Source organism: Hippocampus zosterae, chromosome 14, assembly GCF_025434085.1.
Source record: "Hippocampus zosterae strain Florida chromosome 14, ASM2543408v3, whole genome shotgun sequence".
In the NCBI taxonomy this organism is placed as follows: domain Eukaryota; kingdom Metazoa; phylum Chordata; class Actinopteri; order Syngnathiformes; family Syngnathidae; genus Hippocampus; species Hippocampus zosterae.
The window spans coordinates 932,038-956,232 of NC_067464.1; the positions used below are offsets into that span (position 1 = coordinate 932,038).

The window sequence follows — 24,195 nt, forward strand, 5'->3', positions numbered from 1 at the left end:
TGAAAGACAAGTCATGCTTTTGATTGGGATCAAATTCAAAATGGACTCAATGAGAAGGAGAAAAATTTGCAACAAAGTACTTTTTCGTTTTTTTTTTTTTTTGAGGTGGACGTATCATTTTTTTTCTCATGTGGACATACTTTAGTGCAAAGTTGAAGTGGATGGATGTGGACATGACGGCACAAACGCAATCGGATTTCCTTCAATATTTATTGAAAATTAGACTATTGCTGCTGCAAAAAACCAAGTCTACTCTATGTTGAAGTATTTGATGACAAAGCCCCATTTTCTTGCCGACACACAATACAAATACATACAAATGCAGTCATGACAGCTGAGCACCAGTGAAAATGTTCAAACTATCGTCCTGAAATCTGCCCCAAAAAAACCGCCTCAAACTTTTTGGAGCAACCGACCCGCCAAATTTGAACCTGCGCAAAACTGGGCAGTGTCATGACAATGCCTCGCGATTGTAAGACCTCGGTACAAAAAGCCATTTGAGGTTTTATTCCAGAGTCCCGTCATCCGTCCCGAGTTTCTGCCCAAGCGCCAGGCACCCGACGGACCAGAGTTGTTCGGCTTGAATTCTTTCTTTTTGGCCAGAGAAGTAGTTCGGAACGAAGCGATATATCGACGTGGGTCTGAGGACAACCAGCGTACTAGTACATGGACCGTAAGCCAGATCTGGAGGATAGCGAGTAAACACTCCGAGCGTCTTTACGACGGCTTTTTGACGTCGAAGGTCATCATGACCGCCATGTCTTCAGACTCTCCGGAGTTGGCGGCCAGTTTGAGGACCGCCAACCCCTCCCCGCTGAACACCTCGCCTTCCCAGACCCGGCTCTTGTTCAGTTTCAGGTCGGTCCGCCCGTGAGCCACCACGCACACTCGCCGAGCCCCCGGGATCCTGACCCGGAAGCGGACCCAGGAGGCCGCGTCCAGCAGGCCGGCGCGGGGCTCAAAGAGCACGCAGCCTTTCCTCCAGGCGGCGTAGACGCAAGGGAAAGGAAGCCCCGCTTGCCGGCAGACGTTCTTCAGCACAAAGTCGCACATGGGGTGGAACTCTCCGCCGGGGCCGTTCCTGGCGTACACGCCCAGCCGGTACGTGCCGGCGTCCGGCAGGCCCGCGCTGACCGTCACCTTGCCTTCGGTGTGCGTGCAGAAAAGGTGTCGCGCCAGCGGGAAGGCGGAAGCTTGGGTCTCGTCCGCCCGGCTCAGCGTGGTGTACAGCTCCAGGTCTCGCCGGTTGTGGAAGGTGATGTTGCATTTGCCCTGGGGCGTGCTCACCAGCGCCGCCGTGTGGCTGAATTTGGACAGCCCCGCCTGCGCCGTGCGGGTGCCCGGCCCGCACGCCGAGCTCAGATTGGGCGGGAACAGCTCGTCCCGGCCGGCCACCTTGCCCTTGCAGTGGAGCAGGAAGTTGGCGGCGTTCTGGAACCTCGCCTCGGTTTTCTCATAGTCCCGCACAAAGACGGAGAGGCGGTAGAAGCCGCGCGACGGGCAGACGACGTGGCAGGTCAGAAGCTCCGGTTGGATCTGGGAGGCTAAGCAACGCTTGGCCACCGAGGCCTCCAGGCCCGGATGGACCAGCTCGCAGAGCATCATCAGCGAGCGCGACGTCCTCAGTGTCAGTTTGAAGCTGCCTCCTTCCACCTCCGCCATCTCGCTGCCCTGATTGCTCCCCGCCACCCCCAGGGAAGCCGCCGCCGGCTGCAGCCCCCACGACAGGTGGGGGTTCTCGGGGATCTCCTCGGTGGCCCTCGGTTCCAGGCACTCCACTGTGAAGGAACACACCCAACTCAGCGGGGTGGTCGCCTTCTCGGGCCTGGCGTACAGCCTCAGGTTGTAGGCGCCGCTGGCGGGCGGCAGCAGCTGCAGGTTCATGCTGTGCTGGGACACCGTCAGGAGGCCGAAGGAGGAGTGGCCGCCCTCCTTGTGTTCCGGAGTTCCGCAGTGAAGGAAGTCCTGGTGCGGCGTGATCTCGTAGGTGAAGGTTACGGGCCGCGAGAAGCCCAGCGAAATGTTGGCCTCGCCTTCATCTGAGGAGAAACCAATGGCTAGGAGACCGGATGCGATCTTTTGCCCGAGCAATCAACAATTCCCGGGTAACTTCAGAAAAGGTCTCGGGACGTTCCTGACTTTCGCTACCGTGCGATCCACGGTCGTTCCTGATGTCTAGCGACTTCGTTGGAGACTCCCTACTACTGGAAACTACCGGGTCATTTCAGCCCAACGACGCAAGTGGCCGTCACCGAGCCACTGAACTGAACTTAACGCGCAGCAGCGTCACCCCAAACGTCGAGTACGTCATCGATCAGATCCGAACCATTATGAAATCACTTTGACGACCGAATGTTTCAATGTAGTCCGATCGTGAAAATCGTGGATCTTCGGCCAGCCTAGTAAAGTCCTGGACGGAGAAACTGGATTTGCGGCTGGATTTTGTACAATCTAGCTAAATTCCAAAGAGCCCGTTTCCGGACACCTCAGTTTTCCCCCTTAGGTGGATTATCCGCGACGGTTTGCGCATCAGACTGACCAGTGACAAGGTGGCAGTGATGAGGCTGGATGAGCCTGAGACCCATGCCGAAGAAGGCCGAGGTCTTGAAGACTCGCCGCTCAAACTCCTCCAGGGTGACGGGTGCCTCCAAAAGCTGCCATCGCTCCTCGTCGGGGAAGTGCGAATCGATAAACTCCTCCGGGTCCGTCAGGAAATAGAAGTCATCGAACCTGGTGGAGGGGGTGGGGACGGACAAAGACGGGCTCTTTTTCAGACCCTGGTAGGGTCATCGCCGCTCAAGCAAGCAAAGCGCCGGAGACCTTTTGACGAAGCTCTGGTGTTCCATGTCCACTCGTCCGGCTCCCCAGCAGGCATCCATTAGGAACCACTGTCCCCCCAAGAGCACGGCGTTCCACAGGTGATCCGATTTCACGTTCCTGAGGCTCTGGCCCTGGCGGTAGCCGATGCCCTTACTGTGGCCCGCCACCTCTTGGCACTCGACGCCCACCAGCCTGTCAAAACGAGCAGAGTTGCGCCGCGGAAGACGACACCCTGCGCCCGGCGTGCCGCTTGTGTTTGAAATCTCAAAATTGGCATTGCCCTCCTGAAGAAGAGCAAGATTTTCCACATTGTCGTCCGTCCAGGCCACCCGCTGCTGTCCTCGTCCATCTCTTTCCTCATCCCGCATGAAAAATACTGACCAACAAAGGTCTGGTTGAAGCCTTCAGGTCAGGCGTTACCATGGAGTGACAGAATCGGGTTCCCACGAAAATCTAGGCAAGTCGAGTCTTGGAGTCAAGCCTGGACTTTGGTGACGTTGGTGTTTCCCAACGCATGGTGAGCCAGGACATCTTTCCAAGAGCTCTTCTTCTTTTGTTTGAATGTCACTTGTCGCTTTGGCCCCTCGGGCGAGTGAGGGTCACGTGACTGCTTTTTCTGGCGACCTTCAAATGGACACGGGAAGTCCCCGCGAATGCCGGTTCAACGATGGCAAGGCTCCAACTAAAACTCATCCTGAAATTGTGGACCCTCCAATCTCTTTTAGGATCGTGGAGCATTTTGTTTTTCAAAGGTCAACAGGCAAGACGAGTCAAGTCAACCGCTTCACGTCGAGTCTCCTTTGAGTTCTAGTCTTGAAATTGGTGACTTCAATTTTCGACATGGAAGAACACGGCCGTCGCAAGACGTCCTTACCTGCACATTTGCATGCAGAGACCCGAGTAGCCGCAGCAAACTCCGCGACCGCTCGCGATGACTTCCTCCGGCGAGCACAGCTTCTGCGATTTTCCCAGGTAGCCGCCGATGTCGTACTCTGGAGATGGGGACAGCGGATGAAATGAGATCCGGAACCGAGCTCGGCGGAGATGGGCTTCCCCTCACCGATGTTGTGACAAAGCCAAACCCAGATGGCGCGGATTTTCTCCAGCTCGCTCTTGGCAACGCTGGCGATGTTCTGGACGATGGCCGCCACATCGTGAACGCGCTTATCCCGAAGCTGTAACGCAAACATCAACAAAAGTGGATTATTCCCGGGATTTGAACGCAGCCCCAGACAGTTTTGGGCCACTGCCACTTTTGTCATCGAGCGATTGTCACCTCGGCGCCGGCCCTGATGACATGCGAATCCAGCCGGTGGAAGATGTCGGAATTGGCAAAGAGGTCTTTCCTCCTCCCGCGCCTTTCCCTCGTTGCCACCTCCGCCTTGGCTTTGAGGTTCCTCTGCGGCTCCTCCGCCCGCACGGCGCTCTTCTTCACAACCGCGATGCTCCTGGAGGCGCTCTCGGTCGACAGCTGCCTCTTGGCCGTCGGCCGCTGGTCCTCGGCCTCGGTCGCCAGCTTCTCGAAGACGCTGCGGCGAGAAAGCACGGCGCTCCGCGGGGCTCGGCTCTCGTCCCCGTCGGGAGCGTCCCCCGGCAAAATCCCCACCAGGGCAACGGCGCCCGGCGGCCTCGCAACGGGATTTTCCGGCAGCCCGCGGCGCTCCAGGGCCTTGACCCGGATGCGTCCCGGCTGGCTGGCCTCATCCTGTGGGGCGGAGCAGGAGAAGGGGAAGGAGAACTTCTGGATTCCGACCTCTGCCGACATTATGCGGAAATCATAACGGCCTGGAGGGAGAAAGCGGAACCGTTGACCACCAAACAAAAACCACCACAACGTTGTCGTTCTCACACTCGGCCTGGACAGTGTCTCGGCGGATCCCGTACGACGCTATCTCTGGACGGCAGTGATGAATTGCCAATTCAATCGTTTCTATTCCTGACCGTTAATGACGGCGAAGGTCGGAGTCATTAGTCTTTGTCCAATCTTACAGCAGATTATTACCACGTTACAACTTCTTCCCGCCAGAAGCCTGCATCTCTGCACTGTGAGGTCAACGTGCTAATCATTGGACCGCCATCTTGTTTCCATCTGTCCCGTAAACGTTCTCAAACAGACGTCGGCGCACCGTCTACTCACCCCGAGCCGAAGTGAAATGCCTGCTGCGAGTCTGCCCGAGAGTGCCGCATGGAGTTGTTTCCAAGTGTTGTCGCTGGCCGGCGGTGGGCGGTGGGCACAGTTTATATAGCCTGCCGGGACCGGGCCCCAGAATAACGGGCCTAAAAATACAACAAAGAGCAGCCAATAGGGGTTGAGTCCCCACCATGCACTCATTCGTGCATGTGTGTGTGTGTGTGTGTGTGTGCGCTTGGGATGTATGTTGGCTTTCGCCGACAGCCCGGCCGGCATCCGATAATGTGTCCATCGGTGCTAAACACATCAACGGCTCGAAAAAGAAACTTGAAGCTTTAAAGATTCTTGACGGACAGTCAAAATGCTAACAGACGAGTCGGGTAAGTGTCTCGGGGCTTAGTGGCCGTCGGCTAAGTGGCCACCGAAAAAAGCTCACGTCTTTGGGGAGGTTATTTGCACCCCGCTTGTTTGTCACCAAGGGAACCGAGTTACCCACTGTGCAGTTGTCGTTTTTCTTTTTGTTGTTGTTTTCTTTCTTTTAATACACCACTTAGAAAAAAAGTGCGTGACATTTCAGGATGACACGAAAACCCATGACAACCTTGACAGGTGCACTTCATTTGACCTTCTGTCAACTTTTTGAAGCTTGTGTTGCATGCTAAAAAAAAAAATGGAGCTCCACTGTTGAGCATTCAACTCTTTCCCCACTGCAGGTGTCCACATTTGACACACTTGGTCTTTCTGGCATTCAGAGAAGCCAGCTGCCCGGCCGCTTGCTAGCTGGCTAGCCTGCTAATGTTATGTGGGCTATACACACACACACACACGCACATTCACACACGACACTAAACGAGCGAGGCGGCGACTTCTTGAACGGCATCAGTTGAGTCCACATACCGTGCGCTAAAAGGCTAGTCGGCTAACAGGTAAGCTGGCCTGCCCGTAAACTAGCCGCCATATAACAAAACACATGCTAAAAGGTTAAAACACGACACACAACGGAGCACATATGTTCATTTAGGAGTGTACGAAATTCTAACCAACATCTCACAAGAAGTAAGTCCGCTCAGTTGGTCACGGAGCGAATGAAACTCGCCAAGGTACCACTGTAGTCATCGTCCAGAAACGACGCTGAAGTGATATATCGCAACTGGATGTCAAACGAGAAGCTCACTTTAGCCTTGGTTGGGACTTATAATAAAAATAAAAATATTCTATATAATTTAAATATTAAATTATAAGTTTTTGATGGGGGTCTGCGTGTATAATTTGAAATAAAACGGTAAAGATCCAACAGCTTAGGCTAGGCTATAAATAGCAAAGGCAGTAAATCATTTGTATTTAAAAAAAAAACCATCACCGCCTGCCGCCATAAAATGTTATCGGGTGGACAACGACGGCATGCAGATTGACGGAGTTGCGCCAGGTCCACTTGTTGCTAGGCGGATTTCTCGGAACGCAAACATCTGCTCCTACAGCCCCAATAAAAATGTGTTTGAAAAACTTAGCAGCTGGACAGGAAGACGTCTCCGCCTGCTGCAACACACCTGATTCAAACCATCAGCTCATCGGCGAGCTCTGCAGGAGCCTGGAAACCGTTTTCCGCTGTATTGACAAGTTTGATCATTCAGAAGTTCCCGACTTTTATTCCCCAATAGACGAGACTTGTGTCCAGCTATTGATTAGTTTTTTTTTCTGGCATTTCATGAAAAAAATGAAAAGGGCTCTTATTTTTTCATTCTCGCACCCAATTGCGGATCATAAATGATGAATAGGACCCAGAGGCGGCGTCTCTCATGAAATCGGAATGGCTGAATTCTCGTACATTTGCACATGTCCTGCGAAGGGTCGTCGTCGGCGGTTTGTGGGGAGAAAATGAAGGCCTCGCGCCTCCAGCAAAAGATTTCATCCGACGGGATGTTGAGGCGCGTCCAGCTGCGAGCTTCTCCTGTGATCTCTCGCACACCTGCTGGCCTCATCTTCTTCAAACACCCTGGTGAGGAGGAAGACGATGAGGATGATGGCGCGTCGCCTTCAGGCGCTTCGCACCAGAATCCGACACTCATCCACTGGGATGGCAAAAAAAAAAAAAAAGAAGAGCGAGCCGGACCTTGACATTGGAAGCCTTTGTGTGTCGGTAGTCGTGGCGACGGCAAAATAAGGAAATTGAAAATGATGCGTGCTGTCACATGCCGGCATGTGAATCATGTGACCGGCGAGGCCAGTTCCAGCTGTCGCCGTCAGGTGACTCCTATTCAAAATGGTTTCCGGCAAACGGCCCGGCTCCTTTGGAAAGAATCACTTACACTGTTGTCACATTCATCCCAAAACATACGCTTGGAAAGTGGAAGTTGTTGTTTAAAAAAATATACATATATATATTTAAATATAAAACCTCAAATATTGAAAGTTGCATATTTAATGTATTGTCATGTATTGGGTGCATATATTTGCCGATTTTGGTGCCGTGTCATCACGAACAATAAATACAGTCAATTTCATTCAATCAAATCCCGCTTGGCTAAACCCACTTGATTGAGCACCGAATGAAAAAAAAGTACAAACACACAAAATCAAACGTGGTCCTACTCCAAATGCAAATTAGCTGCATTTTTTTTCCCCTCTCTGGTTTCCTTGAGGGTTGTGAAAGGCGCTTATCAATAAATTGTATTGTTATTGTAATAATAGGCAGTGTGACGTCACGAGACAACAGATTTGAGTTTTCGCTTTACATCTAAAAGTCAACAAATTAAAGTCTCATTGATGACGTGATGACGTCACGCAGCCTACGCATGCACGGCAGGCACCGCCAAGTGCTCGACAGGCTGCCCTTTTTTTATATTTATTATTTTTTTTAGTCTCGTGTTTGGTTCGTGTGTGTGTGAGCGTGTGCGTTTGCGCGCGCGCGCGTGTGTGTGTGTGTGTGTGTGTGTGTCTTTCAACTTTTTGCTCTGTTCCTGTCGCTTACTTCCGGGGTGGTGGACGCTCCAGTGACGTCAGCATGAAGCCTGAGGCGATGGATGATGGCGACGCGACACATGCAGGTAATAAACTTTTTGTTTTTTTAATTGAATCATCGTTGATGCGACTTGATGAACGAATTGAGTGGCTCGCGCGCCTCATTCGGATGCCAGATTGTGACGTGTGCCTTTGTCCTGCTCGCCGTGCTTGCTCGCTGCTCTTGTTTTTGCGGGACTTCAACTCAAACAATTCAAACTCTTGACGTTCAGGAAAGACGTCTGGCTCGCAGTTCAATCGGTGACTGACCACAAATATTCACTTTCATGCCACAAAACGAGGAGGAAATTTTCAGCGCACAAAAGTTCGCCTTGCATATGTGTTTGGAAAAAGTTCGTCCGACTCATTAAATTGATTGGAGCTTGAAATTTGGGTTGAAATAACAAAAAACAAACAAACAAACAAACAAAAAACAGGTTTATTTGTAATCCCTAAATATGACCCCCCCCCCAAAAAAAGTAAACTTTTTTTTTTAAAAGCTCCTCTGACTGATGAAATTTTGAAAGTGTGGATGCAATGACCGGAAACTTGGACTGAACTAAAGGGGTCCAAGCGCTGACCCTTGAGGGATCCCCCACCCCCATGTCAGAGCCGAGATAAATGTCATCTCAATTTATTTCTTTTACTTCTTCCATGGGGCGGCCCGGTAGTCCAGTGGTTAGCACGTGGGCTTCACAGTGCAGAGGTACCGGGTTCGATTCCAGCTCCGGCCTCCCTGTGTGGAGTTTGCATGTTCTCCCCGGGCCTGCGTGGGTTTTCTCCGGGTGCTCCGGTTTCCTCCCACATTCCAAAAACATGCGTAGCAGGCTGATTGAACACTCTAAATTGTCCCTAGGTGTGAGTGTGGGTGTTCGTCTCTGTGTGCCCTGCGATTGGCTGGCAACCGATTCAGGGTGTCCCCCGCCTGCTGCCCGGAGACGGCTGGGATGGGCACCAGCACCCCCCGCGACCCTGGTGAGGATCAAGCGGTACGGAAGACGAACGAACGAACTTCTTCCATGTGAGAGCTGTTCCGAATATTTTGGTAGTCACAGGATGTAGCTAACATTTTTCTTGGATTTGACCTTGGGTTCGACCTTCGGCGCACCTTCGCGTGCACTTTGTGTCACCACGTTGTTGTTTTTCTGTCAGGCCGTCCGCGACCGCCGCCTTTTATTTGCCATTCGGCTGACACGTCCATCCGTGTCAGCCACTCTCGGCGGCGGCGAACGTGTTGCTTGGTTCCGGCGGGAGTTCAAAGAGCAGACGCCGCCGTGGGAATCCTGCCGGGTTAGCGCACGCCAGGATGAACGTAGCCGCGCCACTTTATAGAAGCGAAGGCAACACTTGATTGTCACGTGTAGATTTTGACGGATATTTCAGGTTGCACACTTTTATTTTTACGCCGTAAAAACAAAGCCGGTGTGTCTCAATCGCTGTCGAGCAGTTTGTCAAATTTGTTTGAAGATGGGATGGTTGCAAAATTTGGAAAATCGGAACAGCACAGGAAAAAAAATAATAATCTCAATGCGATGCACTTTGCCATCTGTTTTCGGTGCGCAATGGAAAATAGGACAAATGATTATGAATGAAAATAAAAGATTTACCCCCCCCCCCCCAAAAAAAAAGAAAACCCGCTCCTCATTGCGAATTTTTGCAGGACTTTCTTCTGTCATTATGACTCCAAAACAGCAGTTTACTAAATTCATGACCAAGCATTTGTGCGTGTGTGTGTGCGTGTGCGACAAGAATCCACTCTGACTGTGGTCACCAGCAGGGGGCGGTGTGTACGTGCGGGCAGATTGGTTGGGGGCCGGGGGGGGGGGGGGGTGCCTCCTCTGTGCGGTTTCTTTTCTGTTATTGATTGATTGGTTGATTTTTGAATGAATGTCTTTGTCACACGCGTGTTTGCGATCGGCAAACGTCTGCTGGGGGGGGGGGGGGGTGGGAAGGGAGGAATTGAACATTTTGTTCGTTTTATTGGTAAAATTTGTAAATTGGTGGGATGGAAATCATTTTGGAGATGAAGTGAATGGATTTTTTTTTTTTTGTTATTTGGGAAATTTGCTGAGGTCCAAGTTGCTCTGAATGAGCTGAACAATTTGGAGTGTCTGGGGTGGGGGGGGGGGGGTTGAATTTGTATTCAGTCGGTGAGCATCATCAATTCACAATGTTTTTTTTTTTATAAAAAACTTTTTGTCAATTTGTCAATTTTGTCAATTTTTTTAATTATAAAAAAATCGATTTTATTTTTTTTTACATTCCCAATCCATCAGTCGTTGCTCTTCTGTATTTTTCATTTCAGGACGTTTGTGGATTTACGGCTTTTTATTCATTTCCATTTTTATTTATTTATGAAATGGGAAATTCAATTCGTATTCATTTAAAAAGACTGAACGCAATCTTGAATGATTATTTTGTCAAGACATTCGAATCCGCGTCCTCCTTTTTCATCGATTGAATGCAGTCTTTTATTTTCAAGACCTTCCTGTTGAGTCTTTAGTTTTTTTTTCCTTTCTTCTTGAAATGAGTGAAGGAAGCGCTTTGGAACATTTTTTTTTGGACAAATTTTCATCATTATTTTCCGATGAATATTCATCGTGATGCGTACGCACGCACACGCCCACAATGATGTGGTGTGCGCGGGCAGCTGAGTAACAAGAGCCAGCTGCTCCCCTCATCCTCATCCTCATCCTCATCCTCATCTTCACCCCCCCGCCCCCCCCACCCCCGTCATGCTTTTGCTGCTTCCGAGCTCCCATTTGCAGTCCTCGCGCACCTGCGCTCGCACTCTGCTAATGAAGGTGCTTCCCAGGATTCCCCGTTTTTCTTCGTTCCCACTCTGATTAATGACTCGGTGGGCCCCCGGCCCCCCCCCCCTTTTTCCCGGCACGCAACGCCGGAATTTGCGAGCGGGCGCTGGCATCCCTAAAGAGTGATTCCCCCCCCCCCCCCTTTCTGCGTGCATGTAGCGCAAGGACAAAAAGGACGTCTGGATCTGGACTGCAGATCGATTCCGAGTGGTGCAACGGCGCCCCCTTGAATTACCCGAGCGGTCCGTTTTTAAAATTGGGGGGGGGGGGGTCGAGTGTGTTTAAAATCTCTTCCAGCTCCACCCGAAATGGATTTTATTTTTAGTTTTTGGTAGGCTCTCTCTCAACTCTGTCTGAATGTGATGAAATGCGGTTTTATTACTATTATTATTATTATTATTTTATTTTTTTGGTCGGGGGTGCGCCAACTTTCTCAGGATGTTGAAAATGTTTTCCTTATATGGGCATGGGCAGTTCTTTTTTTTATTTTTATTTTTTTGGTGTTTGTTTCACTGTTGTGAAACAACATTAGCAATTTGTTAAAACATTAGCATTGCTAATGACATTAGCAATGTCATTAGCAATTTTTTGTGTGTGTGTGTGTGTGTGTGTGTGTTTTCGGTGCGCTAGCGGTCCTAATCGGGGTCACGTGGCATCTCTGGAGGCGTGTATCCAAAGGTCTCGCCGCGCACCTTATTGCTTTCCAGCGGCGTCGGTGATTCATCACGGCGGCTAACGCACTCGCCGCCAGCCTCCGGCGTTCCCGCGCGCACCCCGCCGCCGCCGAGCGCACCCCGCCGCCGCCGCCGGCTCCTCCCGACCGAAGTGTTATCAGCACGGGCCCGGGCGCAGGATATGAAGGCGGCGATTTCGATGTGATTTCGGCGTGATAAAAGTGCATTTGAAGGCTCAACTTGCGGTGCGCGCGTTAGCCCTCATGTGACGTTGATGTCAGCGGATGGGAAAAAGATGCGCACGTGACTCCATGTGGCGTCTCGGCTCGTTTGATCACATACCCCCCACCCCCACCCCACGCCCCGCCCCCTCCCCTCAACAACAGTGCGTCGTAACAAACATGTTGATGCGTTACATATCGGATGTGATGGGCCGCTTTGATGTTCTGCTTTCAGGAGAAAATGATTTTTTTCCCCTTTGAATTTTTATTCCTCACCAGTGCGGCGGTTCCGAACTTCATCAACCAGCCCCCCCCCCCCCCCGGGTTGTCTAACAGTTTAAAAACTACTGAGAAAACGACCATTGCTGTCAACATGGGGCCAAAAAAAAAAAAAAAATAGAAATCCTTTACCAGCTCCAGTTAGGAGGCGAGCAGCAGCATTTTGGACCAACTGGAGGCGCTCGATGGAGGATTGGCTGACTCCAAAGTCAAGTGCGTGACCGGCAATTTGGCCGAGATGTGATCAAAATTTCATTTCGTCAACTCCAATTTCTTTTGTTTTTGTTGACCAAAATTGGACTGGCGCTAAATTACAATCGGACAAGCGGACGTCGGACCGAGGCCGACTCCCCGGCTTCCACCCCGTCATCAAATTTGACTTGCCTTGACTTCCATTGTCTAGCGCGCGACGTGCGACCTCCTTCAAAGCTTAGAAATCATCCGCAGGAGCTTCCCCCGCTTGTTGACTGACACTAAGTAGACGGTGAGGGTCCTCACTTAACCGCAGCAGGTCCTGGCAGACGGCGTCGCCCACCCAACGCCGACCGCGCCGACCCGCAAAGGCTTTCATTTGCCCTCCGGGCCGGCCAGCCGACGCGCTTAATGAGAGAGCGTGTCGCCCGCCGCCTTCCCGGCGCTGCCTTGCCATCTGTAATTTGTCGACAAATCTCAAAATATTCCCGAGTAGTTTTGCCGAGTCGTGTTAGCCGCCATGCTAACGTTGCCGCGGGATCAGTCGCCGGGGCAAATGTGCCCATCCGGGGCATTTGCGGCGTCCAATCGGGACCGACACTTTTTCAGCGCTTTTTTTAGCGGCCGGGTAGCGATGGCTAATGTGGCACCGAAGCACAAGATGACATCGCCGAGTTTGTTGACGTGGCCTGCGACGGCTCAGGAAACCCACAAACCACAAGCACACGTGTCGGCGCTCCGATATACTGGCGACGCTCCTCAATCGGAAGCGATTCTTCTCGTTTGTTTCTTTAAATGGCCCGAACGCGCGCGCAGGTAGCGCATGCAGCTAACACGTTCCGACACGCGGGCGGCTAACCGTCGGCGCCAAACGGTCCAAAATGCAAAACGGGGGCCGGCGGCCGTTTTGGATATGCAGACGGATGCAAATGAGCGACCTTTGGCAAGCGAGCGGAGTCACGCGGGAGGCAACCGACGCTCGCTCGGCTGCCGCCGCTTCACAGCCGCGTGCGCATGATGCTACGGAATTTGCAGACGTGGAGCGCCGTTTGTTGGGAAGATAGCAACCGGATCTGATTCGCGGTCATGTCGCAGTACAGTGACAAAAAATTTTATGGCCCAGCCGATTAATCATCCGGACGTTTTAATCAGCCGATATTAATTCTTTTCAAATCGAAAAAAAGGAAAAAAAAAGGCAGATTTATTTTTTTTTCTCTGTCAGAGTCAGTCAAATGTTGTGCCTCAGTATTAAGAGACCCGAAAAATATTTCTGAAATATTATTTTCGAAAAAATTGGAAGTGCACATTGAAGCACAAAAAAAAAAGATCAACATTGACCATCAACATAAACTCAGCTTTATTTTCTAAAATGATGAAATGGTTCACTGCCACACAATCTGACACGAGTAAATAATGAATGTGTGGTCCTTCAAAATAAGATGCTATTCTCGTAAAACTAAAAAAACAAAAAAAGCCACCGATTGATTGAGTGACTCTTTTGATCGACGACACTTTCCGACGGAGCAAATCAGCCACCGAATTATAATCGATGGAAATGGAAGAAAGTTTTTTTCGTTGAATGACTTGGGAAAGTAACAAACCAACGAACAAGCCAACGCGCGAGGCGAGGATCGTAGGAGGGCGGCGCTAGGACCCCGCCAGCGCCGCGGCGGCGGCGGCGGCGTGTGTCTGGGCTGAGTCACTGCGTGCGCGCGCACGCGCGCGCGTCAGTCGGAACTCAGCGAGCGGGAAGGTGATGTCGCGCGCGGAGGGGAACGCCACCATGATGGGTTGACTGTGGGCCTGGGGGGGGGACGGACGGACGGAGGGAGGGAGGCGGTCGGACGCTCCGTCGGAAAGAGGAAGTGTGTGTGTGTGTGTGTGTGTGTGTACACGCGCGTGCGTGCGTGTGTGTATTCCACGCCACGGCCGCCGCCGCCGCCGCCACGCGCGCAGACATGGAGACCAACAAAGTTCTTCATTTCGTGCCGTTGGGTAAGTGAACGCAGCGCCTCCGCCGCCTCATTCGCTGGGGGAGAACCTTGGGGTTCCCTTCCTGGTGAAAACAGGGAGAGCCCCCCCACCCCTTCATTCTTATGAGCCCCCCCCTCCCTTTTTTTCACCCCCCCTACCCTTTTTTAATCCATTTCCACACCAGATGTTTGTTGTTTTCGCTCCGTTTGCAACTGACTCATATTTGACTTTTTCTGCTTGGAGGAGGTCCTCCAGGAAGAGCCCCCCCCCCCCTCCCACACACACGCGTACACATTAAAAAAAAAAAATCCCCCTCTCTTCCCCTTTCGTCTTGTTTATGTCAAGAGGCTGACAAACGTCGTACCTGGCCGGCTGGAGCAGCTGGAATGCGGAGAAAAGGCAATCATGCACTTTGGTTGCGCGTGCGGGTGTGTTGAGGAGTTCTTTAGAGGTGCTGTGTGTGTGTGTGTGTGTGTGTCCTCCGAGAGTGAATTTTGAGGTGCGATGCGCGTGCCAACCCACTTCAATTTTGTCCGGGAAGGGATCGTACTAGCGTACGTGCGCGTGTGCGGGTGCGCGCGCAGAGATCGAGATGTGTGCGCAACAGCGTGTCCCCTGCGGGATAACGCGGGTGTGCGTCGTGGCTCATTTGCATATCAGTTGCAGATGACGAAGGCGAGCCGCCGCCGCCGTCGCCACTCGCTCCGCCGCGTCTCTGACGGTCTCGTTAGCGTTGAGCGCTAGCAAAGGGCCGCAGGTGGTCTTTTGACCTCGAGTCCCCTTGAGGGTGGCCGGTGTGGAGGGACGCCTCGTTAGGCACGCCTGGCAAGTGGGAATGCCAGTCGAAGCGTTTCTCATCTCGCCTCATCGGCGACGATCCACGGCCCCGTAGTTGATCGTGGTGACGATATGGAAAAAAAAAAAAAAGAAACCAAACTGTTCCGACGAAGATGGAAACCCCAGTTATACCGGGGGTGTGCACACTTGTGCAACTACACTTTCGCAGCTGTTTTTTTTTTTTTTTTGGTCTTCTCTCCGTGATTTATTTTGGATGCCACCATCACGGTGGCATTTTTTGGATGTGTCATTCAAACAGCAAGTGGCGCGACACGCGGGCGATCCTAAGGCGGCTCATTCGACGACACCCACGTCACTCACCGGCCCAGGCTCCGTCTTTTAAAGCCACAGACGCTCCAAAGTCACGGATATCACACGCGCCTTACGGTTTGGTTCATGTAGCGAATCCGACTGCTCGATAAATTGAGGGCGTGATTGGCAGAATACTCGACCCCCCCCCCCCAAAAAAATGCCCCCCCCCCCAAAAAAAATCTCAAGAAAAATCCAAACGCACATCCTTTGCGCAGGTGGCCTCCGCTTTCAATGTTGTCGCCGCTCGATCAAGGTCACCGCGAGGAACGCACTCGCGCGCGATCCGTCGTCCGTTGCCTCTGTCACTAAAAATGTGACGGCACCCCCTGCTGGTGAGTCGTGACACAGTGTCACGTTGTCACCTGTCGCGTGAGTGTGACGCGCTTTCATGTCCCGGTTCTTTATTTTTGCGAGTGTATTTGTGTGTGTGCGTGTGTGTCTGCGCACGTGCGTGCGCCGGTATAATAATTTGGGGGGGGGGGGGTGTGCGTGCGTGCCAACGTGACACTGATCCCTGATCAGTATTCACCGCTGGCAACGCATCTGACACACTGCGGCTTGCGAGCAGCCATCTGTGCACGCACGCACGCATCCAAATGATTCTACAGCGCACGGGCACGCACATGCAAATGTACGCGGGAAAAAAATATCGGGAGACGACAAGAGCGGCACGTGCGCACACTCGCGCACACTCGCACGCGGTCGTCAGCCGCGCGCGCGCTAACAGTAGCTCGGATAATTCTACACGCGCTCACACGCGTGTGAAATTGCATCATCAGGAGGGGAAGAAAAACGTGCGCGCGCTCGCACGCTTAAAAAAAAAAAATCCGCCATTGTGAATTTTCCCCTATCCTTTGTTGTTTTTTGTGATTGACAAGTACACGACGTTTCGCGGCGATGATCGGAAGTTACGTTGAATTGGTGCAGCTTGCCAAAATCGTGTGAACAGTTGCTCAACTGCTCGTGAAGCTCAACTTTGCCCTTTGGCATTATATTGTTATGACATTTGACTCTGAACAGTGGTTCGCTTATTTTTACACTTGTATGACAGTGAAAATTGTTGACAATAATGATTCTTGTATTTTACACCGAACGGCGCTAAACTCATTTTTGCACTTGTATGACAGTCAAGAATATAAAAAAAAAAATGTTTGCCTGCAAAGCTAATCCAGGTTTAATGTGACACAACACGAAGGCGCTACGGGCGTGCGCCAGCCAGCTCAAGCCGAGGGAATTCCTGCTAATTGCTCACACATTCTCTTCTTGCCTCGGCTCAATTAAATCCAGGCGCCAACTTAGTGTCTTCTTGCCCCCCCCCTCACCCCCCCCTCTCTTTTTACGCTCTCTTTCTCTCCGCCGCCACCGAGCACAAAACCCTTCCCGCTACCTCGCTTGCCGCTTTTCATTTATGCCGCGCCGCCTTCCTCCCCGTGAGGAAAAAAAAAAAAAAAAAAAACAATGCCGCATGTTGTCAGGTCACACCACGTGAAAAGTCGCGTGTGTGCGTGCGTAAGGGATGTAACCCCCCCCCCCCAAAAAAAAAAAAAAAAAAACAACCAGCAACTCAGAGACGTGAAACCACAGCGAGCCTGCGTGACGTGGAAGTAGGGAAAGAGCCATTTTAAGCTTCGGGTTGCCTCAGCGCAACGGCCATCTGCCGATCGGGACGTACGCTTCAAAAAAAAAAAAAAAAAAAAACGAAAATCCAAGTTGAAAATACGTCAACATATTTTTTTTCCCTACCAAGCAATTTTGCTACGGAAGGATATTTTCCGTTAGAAATTTTAATAAGTTACCGGAACCTGAATAACCCGAATAACCTGAAAAACTCGTACCTCCCATTGGTTGTTGGTTGTGTTGCGTCTCGTGACCTCCACTCAACACACGAGATGACGATGGCGTGCTTTGAGCCCACTTTGCCTTTTCCTGTCACCGTTAACTCCAAAGACGTTTAAAAACGTCTTTGGGAGTGAATGACATACATTTGACTCATGTAAGATTCTAAAACTGCCTTCTGTTTTTTGTTTTTTTTACAGTCAAATGTCATAACAAAGAGGACACTCGGTCACACTTTTGTTGATAAAGTTGAGTAAAGTCACACTCCTGCTTAATGCCTTAAAAAAAAAAATTAACCACCATTTCAGGTCAAATGTAATAACAATAGGACACCCCCGTCACAACTTTGTTGATTAAAGTCTAGAACAAGTTGACTAAGTCACACTTGTCTTGAACGCTCATTTAAATTAAAAAAAAAGAGTTTTATGTTGGCATACTTGAGCTTTAGGAGTCTTAAAAAAAAATTTTTTTTTAACCTTCTCGATGTAAATGTCATCCAAGTGCAAAATGTCGTTTCTCACCGATAATGGTGAAATGCAACAACAATAACAGTCGGTTTTAACTTTTGTTGTGAATAACAGAACAAAAAGGTGATTGTGGTTTTTTAATTTTGTTTGCGGGGCTTTTCAACTCCTTCCTGGCTGGCCACAGCGCCCCCTGTTGCTCTTGCGTGTTTTTAGCCGCTACAATCATTCCAAAACACTCTTTAGCTGCAAGGCTGCATCATTCGATCACAAAAAGATCTTACCCCCCCCCCACCCCACCTCCTCACCCCCCCCCCCCACTCCCCCCTTCCGTTGAAACGCGGCACTCCAAGGTTGTTGGGATGGAAACATTGATGAAATAATGCGGCGTTCACCCCGGCGCTAAAATCTTTGCGCGGCTCCCGGCTCCCTCTTGTCGTCGTCAAGCAAAACAGTCGGTAGCGGCGCTAAAGCTCGTCAAGGCGACGGGAGGGAAAATGTAGACCTCAAAAATCATCCGCATGCGAAACTGGCGAGCGGCGAGGTCTCCCGGCCGCTGCCGTGGCAACCGCGCCATCGTCATTTTCTTCTGCTTGTCGTTTGTTTGCATTAGCGATTAAAGCTACGGCTGGATCTGCTTTTACAAGCGTGGATATTACTATGCGGGTGCGGAGTACGGGTTAAATTGTCACGGCAACAATTTGCAGGGCCGAATGTTTGGTTTTCACTTGGGGAAAAAGTACTCGGAAGAGTTTCGGAATGCACTCTAAATTGGATCTAACAATGCGGCCATCACGTCTCCATTGCACAGGTTAGCAATGCCATTTTCTTCCAAATGAACAAACTCATCTTCGAGTGTTCCATTAACCTGCCGCGCATGTTTTTGGAATGCGGGAGGAAACCGGAGTACCCGGAGAAAACCCACGCGGGCACGGGAAGAACAAGCAAACTCCACACGGGAAGGCTGGCGCGCGCCCGGAATCGAACCTTGCGCCTCGAAACTGCGAGGCGGACGTGCTAACCGGTGCCGCCACGTTTAGTCATCATCGGCAAATATCGAGGCTGATCTGAAGCGCTCTTCTGGCAGTTTGCAATCTTCTTCTCGAGTCAAATTTACCGTGTCAAGCTAGCGGGGCGCCATGTAGTGGCCGAAGCTGGAATTACGCCTAAAAGAACGAAAAGGCGAAACAAAATCGTCGTGAACTGTGCAACGGATGGAGGGCGATTGACCGTCGATGTCATTTCTTTCTTTTCATTTCTCTTTCTTTCAACACCTTCACACCCGACTCAACGCGTCCGCACATTTTCCGACATGTGCCGCTAGCGCGTGTCGTTAGCATGTTAGTGCTCTCACGTCGCCCGAGGCCCAATCGTGGCACCGCGGCTTAAATGTGCAAGAATGCAAGTGCCCTCCGGACAGGGGCGAGTCTCTCTCTTCAAAAGTTCCCCGTGGGCAAAATCAGCCCACAAAGTGCCCCCCCCCGCCCAGACCTCGTAAGACAGCTTAATAAACTCGCAGGGACGCCTGTAAATAGTTGTCCCTCCTAAAGCCGAGGATTTGTGGTCCAAACCTGTTTTAAGTTGACAACGTCTTTTTGATGTTTGTTCAGTCTCCAACCGACGGATGTAAACTCCTCCGGGCTAAGTTGGATGCTGCCATCCAACTTGGTGGTTGCGCTTGCAGTCCGCAACATTGCGCGCGTCAATGTTGTCAGTGTTCCTGCTAAACGTTTTCGGCTCACTCCGCGACGCTTTGTGGAGTTGAAATTAGCAGCCGGTTGCTTCACATTGTTGTGGGCCTACACTTGAGTCATTTCCTGCCGACGCTGTCATGAGGTTGCCTCGCAGTGTTGTGTACATCCAGAGAGGGTCATTTAGCCTGAGTGAATTTCATCATCATCATCAGCAGCAGCAGCAGCAACAGCATCGTACAGTTCGACAGCAGCGACCCTTCATCGAGGTTAAGGGAAAAATTACCGGCTTCATTTTTTCCCCCCACCGGCATTTAGAAAATGTCACCTTCCAGGTCGATGACATTTCAAGCGACGTTAGCGGCCGCGCCGATGTACTGGAAGCTTGGCGAGCGGGTCACTTTCGTCCAGATGAGTGACTTTCGTCCAGATGAGTGACAGGCCATCGCATTAGCCACGCAGCTCCCCATTAGCTATAAAATATTGATGTGCGTGTGGCTAATTCATGGTTATGTTTTGTTAGCATTGTTAGCGCAAGGCAGGTGACCTCGCGGACCTATCTGGTTTTGTTAGCATTTTTAGCTGGTCATCATGTGTCGTTAGCATTGTTTTTGCTAACAGGTCACCTCATTGAAGGCAGAAGGTCGCCTCGTAGACTTCTGTCATGTTTTGCTAGTATCGTTAGCACTACCAGAACAATCTATAATCCTCGTTTGTCAGCGGCCGCGCCGATGTACTGGAAGCTTGGCGAGCGGGTCACTTTCGTCCAGATGAGTGACAGGTCATCGCATGGCAAGGGGGGGGGGGAGTCATCAGCTTTCATGTGAATTTATGATGATGAAATATTCGCGTTCGTGGCTAAAAATGTTGCGATGAATGTTTGCGCTGTCAGATTAAGGCGAATCATACAGCTGTGCTACCTTGAGAAATAAAGTTGTATTCAATTCAACTTGGCAAAGTAACTTGGAAGTCAGCGGTGACTGTTCCATCGCATGTAGCGTTAGCCACGCTGCTCCCTAATAGCTATAAAATATTGATGTCCGTGTGGCTAATTCATGGTTATGTTTTGTTAGCATTGTTAGCGCAAGGCAGGTGACCTCGCGGACCTATCTGGTTTTGTTAGCATTTTTAGCTGTGTCATCATGTGTCGTTAGCATTGTTTTTGCTAACAGGTCACCTCATTGAAGGCAGAAGTTCGCCTCGTAGACTTCTGTCATGTTTTGCTAGTATCGTTAGCACTACCAGAACAATCTGTGATCCTGGCTGCTGTCCTTTAGCCAGTTGAGCTAATGGTCATTATCTTTTTGGATTCGCACAAGTATGGCCCAATTGCTCTCTGGTAATTCGTGTTTCATATTGATTTTGGATTGCCGTTCTATCATATTATTGCAACGTAGCACACCACCCTTTAGGTCGCATGACTGTTGTTGTTCTTTCTTTCTTCCTGGTAGAGGTACCTCCCTGTGGCATGTCCAAGAATGGATACTTCTTTCAGGAAATGGGTGAGTTTGGACCAGAACTTTCTCACATGCGATTTCACCAAGACGCTAAGCCCAACGTAGCGTACACACAGCAAATGTTACGACAGAGAAATGAGAACAGGAACAGATAGCCACAAATAGGAAGAGAAAACGCCAGCGCGCCGATTCAGCCTGGACAACTGACACGTATTTGTGTCGGACATGTTGGTAGGGGCAACGTACCTATCACAGCCAATGCGTGGACATTGAAATTAAGTCACAACTTGCAAATTATTCAACCAATTTTCATGAGGTTCGTGTTTTTTTTTCAATGCCAATATATTGTGCGATCACTGCAGAACATTAAAGGGGGGGAAAAAAAAGAAAAATATTTTTGCCTGTGACGTTCACGCATGGCTTGTAATTGCTCAGCATTGTGAGTAATGCTATGCAGCTCATGCCTCCTCGTTCTTTTCGTTTTCCTGCCGGCACCTTTGCCCCTACGAGCTCGCTGGCACACGGCTCAAAAAGGGGCGTGTCTTATCTGCCTCATCAAGAACTGCCCGCGCATCACTGTGTGTAGGTGTAGAATTAAAGATTAGTGATTTATTTTAAGTTTTATAGTTTTGGAATAGTTTCAAACAACACCATGCCGAGCTGTTGTGTGTCCTGGAATGGGCGTGATTTTTTTTTTTCTCAATTCCAATGGGACAAAACACCAGAAGAGCCTCTGGCTCCAAGCACAAACCCAGACTGGACCAAGGACATAATTGCATTTGCATAATTGCATGTTGACTAAATGGTCAGGAATTGAGGAATATGGGCAAGGCCTTTGCTCGAGATAATTAGTAACTGGTGGCTAACTCATTCAGCTTGTGATGTTTACCGCTTGTATGCTACATCACATCACCAACAAAAGTTGCCCTATCCGGACATGCGGCGCGCGCGCATCCTGATTAGGTCGTCATCGTTTTTGTGCCGTTAGCTCTCTTGTTGCTCTGACAGTCACTGAAAAGCAAGAGCAAGCTACATCCGATACGAGCCCAAATGAGTCTCGTTAGCTTGGCTAAAATGCTAATGGTGTTTCTTGGTGTCCTCAGAGCAGAGGGAGGGCGAGCCGGATGGGGAACAGGAGGGCCCAGAAGAGGTCCAGGACTCGCCCATCACCTCTGCGGATGACGTCCATCTTTACGACAACCAGGTCACCCCTGGATCAGGTCAGCGTTACCCCCTTCAAGATGCTTACAGCAGAACTAGCGCTCACTATATTAGAACTATACATACTAGCGCCACTTGGCATGAGTGTATGTTAACAACAGACTTGGCCGGCCCGCGGAGACGCATGCGCACGGGAGAAGATGGCCATTCAATATGCTAATGCGCAAAAGTAGGCTAACACATACGATGACGCTAACACATTAATCGCTCACCCACACAAAGACTCTTGACTCATTTAGCACTTTAGGGACTAGCGCATTCAACGATGCTAGCTCATTTCAAGTATTGAGGCGAACACATTTAAAGACGCTAACACCACAAGAGATGGCGGCACGCTTAAAGATGCTAATTTGTTGAGCGAAGATGCAAATTCATTGAAAGATGCAAAACACGTTCGCCCACGTTCACTCGCTTCGAGATGCAAACGCGCTCAAAGATGTGGACACGCTCAGTGACGCTAACTCGCTTGTACACCCTCAAAGACGTTAACTGACTTGCTGACGCGCCTTTCGAGAGACTCGCTCACTCAAAGATGCGACCGCGCTCAGCTAGGCCAACTCGTCTCGAGTCAGGAACGTATTTTAGAATGCTGACACGCCTGGCAATAGTAACACCATGAGAGATATTAACACCCTCGGAGATGCTAACATACTTGGAGACGCTCGCGCTCGGTGTGATCCAAGGAGGCGCTTTTGTTGTCTAATCCTGACGCGTCAGAGCCAAATTGGGAGCGTTTGGCCGAGGCGAAAGGCTTTTAAGTTGTTCCGACTCCTTGGTGTCATCTTCTTCTGATTTATGCTAGTAAAATTAGCGGGGCTATTTTTACCACGTTGCGATATCGAACAATGATGTGCGTCTCCGGTGTGTGTATGTGGGTCGTCATTTGAATAAAGTGTGTGTTTGTTCGCAAATAAACCGGAACGGTCACAAAATAAAAAACAGACACGCACGCAAACCGACACCGCACTGACGCTATTAGCAGGCAATGTTAGTGATGCTAAATGCTAACGCTAAACAAGTGTCATCTGTTCTGAGACCCCCCCCCACACACCCCGCCCCTCCACCACCACCATGAAAAAACCCGAAAAACTCATAACGCTAAACAAGACACAGTGTCATATGTTCTGAGAACCCCCCCCTACACCCCGCCCCTCCATCACCACCACCCAAAAACCCGAAAAACTCAACTTTCGCGGTGGTGTGACTGTACCATTTTCACGACGACAAGGCGGCAGGTGCACACCATTTGGACCCGTGTAGCACCCCCACCACCTCCCGTCCCTCCCGGGGTGGGGGGGGGTTCAGCCATTGCCACGGCAACGGTCCCAGGTGCACCAGGAGAACGCCAGATGCCCACCAGCTTCAAAAGTGACGACACGCTGTCAGATAAAATTAGACAAACTGGCACTGAACACCGATCGATGCTGAAAACCAAATCCAAATCAAACCTGTGAGCCGTTTATTTTCAAGGCCAATCCTGTCAGATGTCTTCGTCAAGTGTTTGGGGAATCCGAGTTTGACGTACAAAATTATATGATGCGATCATTTCTGTTTCTGGCAAGAGGTTTGCACATGAAAAAAGAAAAACAAATTGTGGGCGGGGTCATTTGGAGGGCTGAAACGCATGAATGGCATTTTCATTGATTTCGATGATTTGAGATGAGTCATGTGACCTCTGGTGTTTTGTAATGGCTGCCTCCCTGAACCCATGATGGCTGTGACCCCCCCTGTGGATTTTTTGTTAACTTTCCGCTGCCGTTATATCCTCGTTTTTTTTCTTCCTCCAGCCGAAGTCAACCTTTTCGGCACCGGCGCACGTTTTGTCCGCTTAACTGCAGGCGAGCTAACGATACGTCACATGTCCGAGATTGATGGCGGCAAATTAAAGACGGGACGCGAGGACGTTCGACCTCATCGCTGTCAAATATTATTGACTCCTCTTTTTTTTTTGTCAAATATGATTGAGCCGTCACTTTGTCCTGCGCCCTGGAGTAGCAGATTTATTGTTTACCGAAAAGGTCGGCGCGGGAATAAATCTCAAGACTTTTCCTTGCACAGGGGGACAAAGTCGACTTCATGTTCCCGTCGGCCATTCAAAATGTCCGCCGGAATATGACGTGAATGCTTTACATCTCCATGTCAAGCGTGTTTACATAGCCCGTTCATACATCTGACATAGATTTCGTGTTTTGTCAATATTTGGTTCGAGTCATTGGCTACTTGGAAGTAAACGGAAGCGTTTTATGCCACTTGCTAATTCTCAGATAGAATCGGAA

General features: G+C 50.4%; 2 protein-coding genes across 6 annotated transcripts in view; one reads left to right on the forward strand and one right to left on the reverse strand.

The window, feature by feature from the left end:
- Positions 1–282: 282 nt before the first annotated feature.
- On the reverse strand, positions 283–5,047 carry ky (kyphoscoliosis peptidase). Its single transcript, XM_052086479.1, has 7 exons — positions 4,958–5,047; positions 4,097–4,605; positions 3,881–3,995; positions 3,695–3,812; positions 2,821–3,012; positions 2,540–2,730; positions 283–2,039 (listed from the first exon to the last, which is right to left on the reverse strand). The coding sequence occupies exons 2-7, from the start codon at positions 4,583–4,585 to the stop codon at positions 718–720; spliced, it is 2,427 nt and encodes an 808-aa protein (XP_051942439.1). The 5' UTR covers positions 4,586–4,605; positions 4,958–5,047; the 3' UTR covers positions 283–717.
- Positions 5,048–7,860: 2,813 nt separating this feature from the next.
- The window catches only part of slc4a11 (solute carrier family 4 member 11), a 37,408-nt gene continuing 21,073 nt past the window's right edge, over positions 7,861–24,195 (forward strand). For 2 of the 5 annotated variants that reach the window (XM_052086475.1, XM_052086478.1), the window contains exons 1-3: positions 13,851–14,122; positions 20,693–20,743; positions 21,802–21,918. In XM_052086475.1, the coding sequence (XP_051942435.1) occupies positions 14,086–14,122; positions 20,693–20,743; positions 21,802–21,918 (205 nt within the window). In that variant the 5' untranslated portion in view covers positions 13,851–14,085. Of the gene's footprint in view, positions 7,996–13,850; positions 14,123–14,409; positions 14,501–20,692; positions 20,744–21,801; positions 21,919–24,195 lie in introns of those variants that run through there. The other 3 variants (XM_052086474.1, XM_052086477.1, XM_052086476.1) reach the window with 3 other exon arrangements.